This window comes from Lathamus discolor, chromosome 7 (assembly GCF_037157495.1).
Source record: "Lathamus discolor isolate bLatDis1 chromosome 7, bLatDis1.hap1, whole genome shotgun sequence".
NCBI classification, from domain to species: Eukaryota; Metazoa; Chordata; class Aves; order Psittaciformes; family Psittacidae; genus Lathamus; species Lathamus discolor.
Window position 1 is genome coordinate 15885468 of NC_088890.1, and position 13843 is coordinate 15899310.

The 13843-nt window shown below is 46.5% G+C and overlaps 1 protein-coding gene across 1 annotated transcript in view; it reads left to right on the plus strand.

Annotated features, from left to right (window-relative positions):
• LRIG1 (leucine rich repeats and immunoglobulin like domains 1) overlaps positions 1-12730 on the plus strand; it is a 91001-nt gene extending 78271 nt beyond the window's left edge. Inside the window, 9 exon segments of the mRNA XM_065687807.1 lie at positions 869-940; positions 2583-2746; positions 4145-4465; positions 5072-5353; positions 5936-6355; positions 7439-7561; positions 8165-8311; positions 9423-9731; positions 10086-12730. Coding sequence (XP_065543879.1) covers positions 869-940; positions 2583-2746; positions 4145-4465; positions 5072-5353; positions 5936-6355; positions 7439-7561; positions 8165-8311; positions 9423-9731; positions 10086-10318 — 2071 coding nt within the window. The 3' untranslated portion in view covers positions 10319-12730.
• The last annotated feature ends 1113 nt before the right edge of the window (positions 12731-13843 follow it).

Here is a 13843-nt window from a genome sequence, read left to right on the forward strand (position 1 = left end):
CCATTCAGCACAACTGCGTTACAGTGATTTGCAAGAAGTACATTTTGGCTACCGGGATGTCATTTCTTTCCTGTGTCCCAAGGCTGATGACTCCAGCAGTAATTCAGGGATAATCTCCTTTCTGAATGAAGCCAAGTCAAAGTATATGTGATACTGCTCTAGATGTTTTATTGGCTGTTGATGGTATGAAATGTGATGACCATTGAGAGCATACTGAAGGGTTAGGGCTGCCTGGCTTGGGGGATACATTCCCAGATAAAGGTTCCTTTACTTTAATACTCTACTGAGATTTCCTCTGCAAGCAATGCTTGTCTGTCCTGCACTTGAGCCCTAAATCTGACACTGTCCCTTTTCAGAAGACAAGTGAGTTTTCAGTCAGCAGTGGTTGTGAGGGAAGCCTTTAAGAACACCTTCTTTGGGAAACATTGCAGTGGTTTTCAGACACAGCAGAAATGTCACTTTCAAATAACTTCTCAGATGCTGTTTAGTGCAAGTATTTGCTTTCTTTATGTTTGCTGAAGGTCTAGCCTGGGATACGACATTCCTGACTATCTTTGGTTATCGAGGGGCCTGAGGAATTTCCGAGCTATGGATGATGGAGGTAGCTGAGACTGAGGAAGTGTAGTGAGAAATGGGGTATGGAATGACTTAGTGATTCATTCCCATCATTTTTGTTGGTTGTCTATTGTTCAGCAATACTCAATATTGAAGTGTTTTGTGGAAAACCATTTCTGTGAGCTGCAAGTGCATATGGCCTTAAGAGAGCTGCTAAATTACTTGGTGCTGGAGTCATTGCTTAAATCTGGAGAGCCTTTGCTATAGGCGTAGCACCCCTTTTGTTTACATTGCCTTTGGTTGTGTTGTGCAGGAACCTCGGGGATAATGCCATCCGCTCCATTCAAGCAGATGCCTTTGCCAAGATGAAGAGCCTGCGGCAGCTGTAAGTGACTGCACTGTGCACACCATTAACGTGCAGGGATCCTTCTTGCCCTGGACGTCAGAGGTAGCACGTTGTTTCCAATGGGCAGTTAACCACTTTGCATGGTATTTTTACACATGAGTAGATAGATGTTACAGGAACATCTTGCATTTAGTAGTGAGTGAAATAAGATCACTGAAAAGGTTCTTACAGCATGTTTGCATCTGTGCAGTTATTCATCTCCGCTCAGGAAGTCCAGCCCTGGTCCTGTTGGCCATCTCTCCTTCTCACACTGCCACTGATATAATTCCCAGTGGCCCCTCTGCTCCTTTGCTGTACCTGTGTTTAGGGTTCACAGACAGCACTGACACTTCAGTGATAAGCACCATTTGAACTGAATGCACTTGTCATCCAGCCTGCTGGTGTAAAAATACGGATGTGTTATCAGAGCTGCTGCTTATGCTCCAGGCCGGGGCTCTGCACTGTTATCAGACACTCTTTCCTGTCATGCCTGGTTTCCTATTAGCTTCTTCTCCATAAATATTTAATCCACTGTCAGTGCATTGCTACACTCTGGAGTAGTGCAGTGGCTGTGGAACAAGAAATCACTGATTTGGTATTTGGGCAGGTTCAGATTCTTCTTCCCAATGTTGGAAATGGGAATCTGATGGTTGCTGTTAGCAGTGACATTTAATACCAGTGGCTCGGGAATGAATAAGACAAACATTGCATGTCCAATGTTTGTTTAACCACCTTATCTTTTGCAGTGGCTCTTGAAGCAAAATTGAGGTGAATAATCTTATTAGAGAAGAGCTTGTGGGATCTCACAGAGTGTGAAGGAACCTTTATACCATGGAGAGGGTGTCAGATACTGGCATATGCACGCAGAATGCATTGTACTGGTGTCTTAAATACCAAGGGTCTCTCTGAGCTCTCCCAGCTATGAGCAGTGTTTATGCCATCACGTGTATTAGGGGCTGTACACCTTTGTAGAAGAGCAAAGTGAACAACTTTGTAGAATCAGATCCCTGTGCTCCCTCATTCCCTCCGTCTCCAGTCCATTTCTTTCCTTTCCCTGGCTAGTTTCAGACTACAGGATTTCCTGAGGTTATCAGGTAGACAAATTGGGTACTTGGATCTTCTTAATAATGCAGTGCTGGGATTCTACTGTGCTCTTAATATCCTGCTGTGTTCAGTATGACTGTTCAGTAACCAAGTCCTGAATTCAGTCCTCACCAAATACGCTCAAACCACAGAGGTGGAGAAGGAGCATGAGTGGTAATCAGATATGAGAAGTGGGAGCAGTACTGTTGACTTGTGCCTCTGCTGCATGTTTCCTTTGTAGATGACCTGCCTTAGTTTCTCTCGCTTCAGCCAGGGCCGGCATTGGTCATCTCTTCCTGGGGATCACTCTGGAAATTGGTTAATAAATATAAGGCACTAGGGAGCGTCAGTGGAGAGCAGGAATGGGATGCTCCGTGCAGAGATGAAATGCTGTTTAAATGTGGTGTGCATTTAACTTCATTAGTGCCTCGAGGACAGCCCTCCGGTCCTTTTCTTCCTTGCACCCATGCTGGGAGGGGAGGGAGGAACGTGTGTAACACGAAAGGGCTGTGAGCTCTCGGGCTCACAGCAGGCTTCTGTTGGTTCTGTTCCCCTGCAGCCACATAAACAGCGACAGCTTCCTCTGCGATTGCCAGTTGAAATGGTTGCCCCAGTGGTTAGTGGAGAAGGAGCTGCAATCCTTTGTGGTGGCCACCTGCGCCCACCCCGAGTCACTGAAAAGCAAGAGCATTTTTGCCATCCTGCCAGAAAGTTTTGTGTGTGGTAAGTGCTGCCTCTGTGTTCTGAGGTTGTACCGGGGTAGGACTCACTTGGGAAGCATTTTCTTTGCCTACTGGTGTGTTATTCCGAGAGGGATTCTTTTTGGTTTGTTATTCCCTGGGATCAAAGCAAGCCCAAGCCTGCACTTTAGAAATTTGTCATTGGCTACAATTTATTTCCCACCAAAACCACACAGCCCATTGCTTGCATCAGGGTATTCCTTACAGCGCTCCCGGAGTATTCAGTCAAAAGGGACTAATGCTTGTTCCAGTTCCAGATGGGGCTGCACAGAGATTTCCCTTGGTGTGATACTACCAGGACTGCAGCTGTAACTTTTGCACTCTGCAGTGTTCTGAGCTGCTTCTGTGGCTTTGTGTTCCATGCTCATATTTTCTCCTGGTTGGAAATAACAAAGGGTTAGAAAAAGTGGAGGAGAATCTCTCCATTGTGGCTCCTTTTTGGACCAGTAAAACATTAACATGAACCTAACAGCTGACATTATAACCTTTTCTCCTATGGTTGGCTTTAATTCTAACCAGCACCTACTGCTGTTCTCCCACCCAAACACTGCAGCTGGCTCTGCACCTGAGCTGTGGTTGCAAAGCAGTTTTACTTAATACCCAGCACACACAAACCTCTGCTACCTCTCTCATAAAGAAATGTAAGTGATCAGAGGAGGCCACAGTGCTGCTGCTCGTGCATCCAACTTTTGGGGAGTATAAAGGCCAGGTTTGAGCTATACCCTGTGCTGTGGAGCCAACCAGTGTGGATCCTGGGTGGAGCTGCACATGGCTGTTTGATGAAGGGAAACTGAGCCTTTGAAAACACTGTTTAACCAAGTGGAATGCATGACTGGCATTGAACATGGAGCAGAAGCTTTGTTCCAGGTGTTGTCCCATATCCCTCTTGATCCCAGAGTGGCAGGGCTCTGCTTAGGTGGCCTCTATCTGAGCGAGTCTGGGAGGCTTGTGGTGTTCGTCTGGAAGAAGAGATTGTGAAGGCTCCATCGCCACAGCAGCATCACAAAGCGAGACAGCTTTGCTTCTCCAGCGCCTGCCAAGTCCTCCAGGCACTAGTACTCCTGCTTCCAGAGGCCTGGCTGCTTAATTAAGCTTTAGTCAAATATTAAATTACACCATTTGTAGAAATCTAATAAATGAATCTGCTTGGAACCTTGCTAAAACCAACAGTCTTCAGGGCAGAGACAGAGTGTGCAAAGCTTTCCACCCCAGATGGGTGACAGGCAAATACAGCTGCTTCTGCTTTGACAGTGTGTGCTGATTGGAATCACAGAGTCGTTTGGGTTGGAAGACACCTTTAAGATCATTGAATCCAACCATTAACCCAGCACTGCCAAGTCCACCACTAAACTGTGCCCCTAATTATGCTCTTTTCTTTCAGATGACTTTCCCAAGCCACAGATCATCATCCAGCCTGAGACAACAGTGGCTGTCCTTGGGAAGGACATCCGATTCACTTGCTCGGCCGCCAGCAGTAGCAGCTCCCCCATGAAGTTTGCATGGAAGAAAGACAACGAGATGCTGTACAACGCTGAGATCGAGAACTTTGCCCACGTGCGGGCAAAGGATGGCGAGGTGATGGAGTACACCACCATCCTGCACCTCCGCCACGTCACCTTTGCCCACGAGGGGCGTTACCAGTGTATCATCACCAACCACTTTGGCTCTACCTACTCCAACAAGGCCCGACTCACTGTTAATGGTGAGTAGGAAGCTGCTTTCTCATTGCTTTCCTCAGCCTGAGCTGGTACAATTCTCTCACACCCACTTTTGGACTCCCGAGGGTCCATTCCTAATGGTGAGGAGCTCTTAACCCCTTCACACAGCTGCTTGCATCTCAGTGGATGCTGAGAAGTGCCATGTGAGGAGCAGATGCTGCGCTTATGATGGCTGCCATCCAGCCAAGCACTTCAACACATTCTTAATGGCTCTAGCTGCTTCTCTTTGGTTGTTCTGGTAGAGTCTTTGCCTCATGAAATGGCAAAATGAAAATACAAAAGGGTACAAAGAAGAGGGGCTGTAGTGATTGAAAGTTCTTTGTAGGAGAGATGAGGGGGTTTCTTTCCAGGTTAATGGCAGAGGAAAATTAGCTTTGATCTCCGCTCTAATGACCCTGAGGGGGGTGATGGTGGTGGTCTTGGGCACTGCAGACAGGTATGTGCTGCAGTCCCCAGCAGTTTAGATCTGTCCTGTAAAACCAGCTCTTGCCTATTGGTAATTACCATGGCCAAGAAGGAAAACTGTTGCCCAGAAGCTGGTGTTTTCCCCATGGAATTGCTCATCCCTTTGTCCTGTTTGTCTCCATCAGTGCTGCCCTCATTTATCAAAACTCCCCATGACATCACGAGCCGCACGGGGACCACGGCCCGGCTGGAGTGCGCGGCCGAAGGACACCCCACGCCGCAGATCGCCTGGCAGAAGGACGGGGGCACGGACTTCCCCGCGGCCCGCGAGCGCCGCATGCACGTCATGCCTGACGACGACGTCTTCTTCATCACGGATGTGAAGATAGAAGACATGGGTGTCTACAGCTGCACGGCACAGAACTCTGCAGGCTCTGTGCTTGCCAACGCCACCCTCACTGTACTGGGTCAGTTAGTGCTCCAGACCAGCCGGTGTGGAAGTGGGAACTGGAAGGGATTGATGTTCATCCTCTTCAGCAGTTGCAGATATAGCAAAGGGATAAAGAGGCAGTGCTCTGCATTGAGTCATGGAATGGTTTGGGTTGGAAAGGACCTTATGATCATCCAGTTCCAACCCCCTGCCATGGGCAGGGATGCCTAACTAGACCGTGTTGCCCAAGGCTCTGTCCAGCCTGGCCTTGAACACTACCAAGGATGGGTAACCTGTTCCAGTGCCCCACCAGCCTCACAGTAAAGAACTTCTTCCTTATATCCAACCTGAACTTCCCCTGTTTAAGTTTGGCCTTGTTTTGTTCTTTTATGTTGTAGTTAACTAATGAAAAATACCTAACCCCAACTGCTGATGGGAAGGCCTTGGTGGTGATTGTTAGAATTGCCGTGGTTTACAGCTGCCATGCTCCTGGGCACGTCGCTGCACGTGTGTTGCTTTGTATTTGTCTGCAGGAACATCAGTTAGGTTCAGTACTGCTAAAAGAAACCTGTCGTTACACTGTGCCCGTGAATTAATGCCTGTGTTTATTCTCCTGCAGAGACACCATCTTTGATTCATCCACTGGAAGACCATGTGGTGTCTGTAGGTGAGACTGTGGCTCTTCAGTGCAAAGCCACAGGGAGCCCTCCTCCCCGCATCACCTGGCTGAAAGGTGACCAGCCCTTGGTTGTGACAGAAAGGCATCACTTCACCTCTGGCAACCAGCTGCTGATTGTGAGGAATGTTGTCTTGGAAGATGCTGGGAAGTATACCTGTGAGATGTCCAACACACTGGGGACCGAGCGTGCTCACAGCCATGTGAGCATCCTACAGTCTCTGGGCTGTAGGAAGGACCGCACCACTGTAGGGATCATCACCATTGCTGTGGTGTGCAGCATCGTGCTGACATCTCTGGTCTGGGTCTGCATCATCTACCAAACCAGGAAGAAGAGTGAAGAATACAGTGTCACCAACACAGGTACCTCTAGTTTCCTGTTACGGCTTCCTCTGACCTTTTGTGCTGTCTGGCTTACCACTGGATCAGGTAGCTGTGCAATCACACTGGGAAAGCAGCTGGCTTATCTTGGTGGTTCTGTTGGCTCAGGAAGCTGGAACCAGCTTTCGCTTGCTGTGGAAGCATGTTCAGAGCTGTGTTTCTGCCCTTGGCTTGCTCTTCAGAAAGATCTGTTCCACTTGGCAGTGGTTTCAGCCATTGCTTTGCTACATTGGTTTTTCCATGACCATAAATGATAACTCTTGAGACAGTCTGGATTATGTCCATGATGCTGGGAACCTGCCTGTCTTCTTGGGACTCTCTATTTTCAAAGACTTTGTATTCAAAACTTGAAGACTTTGAAGCTGGAATCCCTTTTTCCATGCTGCCTGGAGGAGCTGTTGTAGCCCTGCTGATGAGAGGTATTCCTCTCATTTTATTGCTTCCTCCTGATAATTCAGAGGGGATAATTTGGTGCTGACATAGGTGTTGCAGTGAGAATAAACTCTCCTGCCCTCAGTGGGAGGCAGCCTCTGAACAGAAGCATGGAGGAACCTTAATTCCTGAAAATCTAGAGCTTCATGCCTGGCATCATTGAGTTTCACTTGGGAAACTGAAAATCCCTAATGTAAAATGGAGAAAGCAAGGATAGCCAAGGGGCTCAGCCTTACTTGCCTGCTTAAGTGAATCAAAGTGTTCTCCACAAGTCTTTTACCCATTACTTTGGGAAACAGAGGGCTTGAGTTGCACAAGGTACTCTGAATTTCAAGGTAAGAAGGAAGGATTTACTTGTTCTGAAGAGACAGTTCCACCTCCACCTACCTTGTACTGGCCATGCCAAACACTCAGAATGGCTTTATCAGCACTATTAAGCTTTGAAAAACCAGGAGTGGGGCTTCTGAGGGGAATGGAGTATTTTAGGCAGTTTGGTTTCCATTGCATCTACAGAGAATGCCAGTTACAGATCTGGTCCCAAATCCCTCTTTAAAATGTGATTTTACATGCCTTGAAAACAGAAGCCTTTCTCTCTTAGTGGGAACTGATATTTCTGTGCTCCCATTGCTCTAGATGAGACTATTGTGCCTCCTGACGTGCCAAGCTACTTGTCTTCACAAGGGACTCTTTCTGACCGGCAGGAAGTGGTCATCAGAGCTGATAACCAACAGCCCAACGGGCACATCGACAGCAATGGTGAGAACCGCTTCCATTGTTCCTCCTGTACCATCCGAACTTGATGGGAGGAGGTAGAAATCACAGTACAAAGTACTTCTGTGCTTGTCGGGGGTTATCTGAGAGATCTGCAGAACGTAATTCTCCAGCTACTGCATTTATGCAGAGCGAGGATGTATCTCTCACTGCACAAAGCTGGGCTCTCCCGGTAATAACAGTGTCCCTACAAGCAGACAGCTTCAGAAACTGCTCGCTCAGGCCCTAAGGACTTGTTTTTTTGCTGATTTTGGATTAGCTTTTTGGCACCAGAGTTGCTCCTAGTTAAGCTCTACTAGAAAATACATTAGCATTGCCTGGCCCTGCCTTCAGGCTTAGAAATTAAATGTTGGGGTTTTACAGCAGTTAAAGGCAGCGCGTCGGGAAGGAGCAGCTCAGTGTTCTGAACAAAGATTCTCCTCAGCTTGTACAGCATTAGTTCTGTTAAACGTTAGCTTAAAATTATCTATTATCTCTAGTGCTGCTTTTCCCCCAATTCGCAGCTTTTACAGTAGAAATAAGACTTAACAGAGTCATTTAACTGAGCAGATGGTTGTAATCTTTAGCCAGACGGTTCGTTTGTTACAGGTATGTGTCAGACCGATGCTGGAAGGTGTCCAGATGTTGAGGCTCCTGCTGTAGGTTGCAGACAGCCAAAGCTGTGTATCGGCTATAATAAAGACACTTGGAAAACTGAAGACATGGCTGATGGAATGCTTGTTCCAGATAAGACAGGTACAAACCCCATTAATCTGGAAAGGTATTTGGTGTTTGTACAGATCAGAAAGCCTTCCAAGTCAGACAGCGTTAAGACAAGAGATTGTTCTCTTCAGAGAAAAAGGCTCAGAATGGTTCTCAGGTGTGAGCGCAGTGAATTTACTTTCTCCTGCTCTCTTTGATCCCGTATGGAGCTTGGGTAGCTTGAATTGGAGGAACTGTCAGAAAGAGGCAGACTGAAGCTCACAGTTGCCGTTCCTTGCAGCTGGCTGATCGGTATTTTGAGTTGAGCTATTCCTAAAATGCGAGAGCAGTGTCAAGCTGAAGGTGTTAAAATGTTCCATGCTCTCTAAAGGGTCTGTCAGCTCCAGAGCTCAGCTTTGGCTTTTCATTTGCAAAACTTACAGGTTATTTTGGGCACTACACCTGCCTCTGCTCTTTGCCAGTTTCTTGGGTGTTACACTTGCACTGTTCTATTTGTGGCTGTGTTTTCTGTTCTCATGCTGTATTGTAAGAACCAGAGGGAAGCAGCCAGTGAAGCACATTTTCTCTCCAGGAGAAACTGTAAAGTTTAATAATGGAAAATTGTGGAGTGCACTGAGGAAATTAACTTTCAACAGTTAGAAACTCCTTCCTGCTTTGAGCTCTGTTCATCTGCTAATGCCACTGACAGCAATAACGTATCTTAGGACAACTGCATGAGTTGACAGTGATCCCTGTAAAGCAGCAGCACAGAACTAAGAAAGGTAACTCTGTGTCTTAAAGCAGGTACAGGGAAGTTCCACTTCCTGTTTCTACCCTGACTAGAAAGTCTGGAAAAGGAGATAAATACATAAAGGGAATAAAAACATAAACCCAAAACTTCAAAGAAAGTCACAAATTTTTTTTTTTGGAGTAAAATAAAACCCAACCAACCAAATCTATTAATTGGAACTACCTTTAGTTAAAGCTGGAGTTCTGATAGGCGCAGGTACTTCTAGCCCTGTATAAACCAGAGAAAGGTCTGTATTAGTAAGAGAGATTCCCCCACTGCCTAAACAGAGCTGCCTTTCCTTCCCTTCTGCAAGCTGCGCCTCAGAGCTGACAGCTTCCAGCTACTTAATGTGTGTGTTGCTGCCCTCTCTTCCAGGCTATGGGCTGCCGGTTGTGTGCACGGACTGCAGTGGCAGCACAGACAGCACCAACGTCCACATTTACCCCAAGGAGGCCAAGTACTACTCTGAGAGCCTTAAGACTCTGGAGAGCACCTGCCCAAACGCACTGAGCAGCAAGGAGCGCAGTAGGAAGCAGGGTGCAGGCACCAGCCTTCTTCATCCTCAGCCATGCAACGGGATTGCCAGTGGCAAGAGGATGGACACAGACGGGACCCTCTACCCCAGCAACCATGATAGAATAAGACCTGTGAGCACCACCAGCCCTCTGCTTGCAGACAAACAGGGTATGTGATCCCTTGGGGATGTCTCTTTCACCCCTCATGCAATGTAATCCCATCTGGGTTTTAGCAGAGCCCTGTTTTCTCCCATCAGCATTTTTGCTGGCTCAAGGGCATAAATCATAGAATGGTTTGGGTTGGAAAGGACCTCAAGATCATCCAGTTCCAACCCCCTGCCATGGGCAGGGACACCTCACACTCAACCATGCCACCCAAGGCTCCGTCCAGCCTGGCCTTGAACACTGCCAGGGATGGAGCATTCACCGCTTCTTTGGGAATGACAGTGGCAGGGCTGGTTTATGGGGCGTGCTGGAGGCCAAGCACCAGCTAACCACACTGCTTCCCCGGCTTGGTTCACAGGCTCTTCACAAGCAGCAGCAAAGCCTTCAGAGCTCAACAACCTTAACTTGGTGAGGGCTTCACCAGCAGGAGGGTCACTAAAGCAATTGAACGTGCTTCCGGAGATCCCCCCAACACTACTGGATTGGCAGAGCGAAGCAGGAGTGAACCAGGCCCTCCTGTCCAACGGCGACGCACCCGAGCCCTGCAACTCCCATCCTGAGCTGAAGCCACCCCATAGAGCGCTGGACTGAGGACACAGATTAACACACACACACTAGTTTATTATTTTTCCCTTTTTTTAATATTTCTTTTGCACAGAGTATAGAGGCTACTTACTTCTACCTCAAATCTTGAACTGATGACCTGTCAGAGGCAAACAAACACCTGAGGTATGAGAAACAAGCTTGTATGGGGAACAAACTCCTGTTCGAGCGTCATCTGTCTGTACATAGTTTAAAACTTCCCTGAGAAGTATGAAGTGTTCAAAAGTTGACTTGCATATGAAGCACATAAATGCAAGGGATTATTGTGTAAAGAGAAAAGTATTTGATACAGTTGTACATAAGAGTTTTCATATATAAATATATATATATAAAAAAATATATATATCTTTTACAGAGGCTATTTTAATCTTTAGTGCATGGAAAACTGAGTGAAAATTTACCATTTTGGCAATATTGTTTTCAGTATCAGGTTGCTGTTAAAACTTTGTGAGAGAAAATAATTCTGGTGCCTTAAATGCGTAAGCAGAACTGTTCCAAAGGGATTGCCCTCTTTTCAATGGAAGCTCCTTTAAATCGCGTTATCAATTGGGTTAACTTAGCACAATTTCCTTCCCCTCTGAAACTTATTGCACTTACATTTAGAATGGAGATTTTCAACTGTTTCAAATGAAGTTTCTAGGGAAAAAAAAATGTGTGGTGAGGAATTACATAGCAACCTGATGCAGGCCTGGTGGTGGAAGAGTTTAAATTCCATTTTTGTTTTCCAAACAGCATAGAAATTAAGTGTTTGAACTGTGACGTTTGAGCAGACCACACAAGAGGCACTAAATAATCCACCAACAGCACAGAGCCCCAGAACAACCAGGCAAAGGCATTTGTGACTGGAGAGCACCAGTACAAAAGCAGTAACTCACGGAGTAAATGTGGGGCTGTCACAGCCACTGCACTGCTCAAAGCACCTCGCAGCAGAGGCATTATCTGCCCCTACCACACTGGGCACCTCCAGAACTAACACAGCCACTTCCCTTCCCAGCTGGACACAGCTTTGCCTCTGGAAGGTGCATGGAATGATGGAGCTTGGCCCTGTTTGGAAGGAAGAGCCTGTGCCAGTAAATGCATTTTCACACCCAAAAGAAATCCATCTGTTCTGGAGGGGGTTTGAAACCATAGAGCTGTTGTGACAACAAAGCTAAACTCACACTCCTGAGCTGACAGCTGTACCCTTAATTCATCTGATACTTCTCTTTCCTGCAACACAATATTACATTTTCTCATTGAACACCATTAACCCAACCCGCAGCCAGACTCTCTATATGAAAATATCCGCTTCAAATGAATTAGGCTGCCTTGTGTAGCAGCCCTGGGCTGCTCAGAAACACACTCGTTTAGAAGGGAAACTGTATAGTTATGGTTGAAAGGGCTCTGTTAAATGGCAATGTCCCAAGTATTTTTATGTGGTCTTTTAAGTATGTCCATGAATAGGGGGGGGAAAAGAACTACCCGCATTGGTCACACAGATCTTTGTCACTTCTGACTTCACGATGACGCTTCGGACTTATAGAAAGGCTGCTCTCTGTTGGTACCTGTGGATGGAGGACTCCCAGTTATTTGTAATTTGAGTTCTGCTAACATAAGGTTGCTAACTCTGGTGATGACTACTTTGGGGGAAGGTTTATTAGGGGGGGTTGTTACTATTTTTTCCCTTAGGAGCAACTCGGACACCAGTTCCGCTGAAGCCAAGTGGTGGAAATCCACCTCTGCTAGTTCAGTGAAGCTCAAAACAAGCATCGTAAGTAGGGGCAGACACATTTCATTTGCTGTTCAGTTCCATCACTTTGGGCTCTGCCTGTGGTGGTGGTTTCAGTGTGGACCAGCTGAACCTGACCTTGAGGAAGCGAGGCATAACTCAGCCAGGTACCTGTCTGTATCAGTTCCTGACTATTGACACGTTTGCACTTTGGGGCAGGTGGCTGATGATGGTGAGTGCCAAGTTGATTCAAAGCGAAGGAAATGGATGTTTGGGAATTACAAACCCAGCATCATTTCCCCTTTACCAGAGGGCAGACTGCGCTGCGGAGCCCACTTGCAAGGTGCAAACATTGGGAATGATTGGGAAAGATGGGAATGATTTACTGAGCTCATTTTGCTGGTGGAAATGTCATCACCATTGCGGATACCAAGCATATTTGCCACATTAACATTGGAAAGTAATGTTTCTGAATCAAGTTAACTGCCTAATTTTCTGACTTCCACTAAATATGTGAATTTGCTGCTTCTAAGAGGCAATGTGAAAGAGGAAGTATTACTTTTGTGTACAAAGTTATTTATTTATTAGAAAAATTTGGTACAATGTTGTACATTGACAAACATGTAAGATATTGAAGTGTCTAACAAATGGCATTGAAGTGTCTTTAATAAAGGTTCATTTATAATATTACAGCTGTTTGGTTGAGAGTGAGCGTTTGGGAGTTTGGGTTGAAAATTCAATAAAAGTCTAATCTGTTGCTATACTCTTTCCTGTCTTTCTCTGATAAAACACCTGAAATCAGACCCAAGACTCTACCATGAGATACTGTAGATCAGCGCAAGATGCTGGCAGCCTGAACTGGTGGATGGGGTGGAATCTGGGGGCTGGATTGAAAGATACAATAAAGACTTCATAAGAAATACAGGTCTAATATATCAGCTTGCTTAAGTATCTCTCTGGCAAGGTTTCTTGGCACTGAGATGACCAGATGGGCTGTGTGCATTAAAGATGGAAGAGAAACAGGGCTGGGATTGCACCGGCTGTGGCTGCAGTTACGAATGCCTCGGGTTTGCCCTAAGTCAAACCTAAACCTCACCCTGCATGGAAATTCCAGAGGTAGCTTTAGAGATAAGCTGGAATTCTTCTTTTATGTTGTTTAGGTGGGTTTTTTAAATTAAAAACTAGTATTTCCTGCTCCAAATCCTGGATATAAAGCAGATTTCCCTGTGAGGGTGCTGAGGCGCTGGCACAGGGTGCCCAGAGAAGCTGTGGCTGCCCCATCCCTGGCAGTGTTCAAGGAGCAACCCAGTCAAGTTGTGAGGTGTCCCTGCCCGTGGCAGGGGGTTGGAACTGGATGAGCTTTAAGGTCCCTTCAACCCAAATCAGTCTGTGGTTTTCTGAGACTACTCTGATACCCTTTAACACATGTATGAGTTTAGAGGGAGCCTTCAAGAGGCCAGTGCCTGGGCTGAGATTCACATTCTGGTGTTCTGCATTATCCCAGTTAACTGCCTCTAATTAATTTGTCAAGTTTTGGTAAATTTGAAATACAACATTTCATATAAAACAATTTCAAAACACTGCTAAAACTTCAGGCAAACGGGAAAAACTAAACACACAGAATGGTTTGGTTGGAAAGGACCTTAAGATATCCAGTTCCAACCCCCTGCCATGGGCAGGGACACCTCACACTAGACCAGGTTGCCCAAGGCTCTGCCCAGCCTGGCCTTGAACACTGCCAGGGATGGAGCATTCACTGCTTCTTTGGGGAACCTGTGCCAGTGCCTCGCCACCCTCACAGTAAA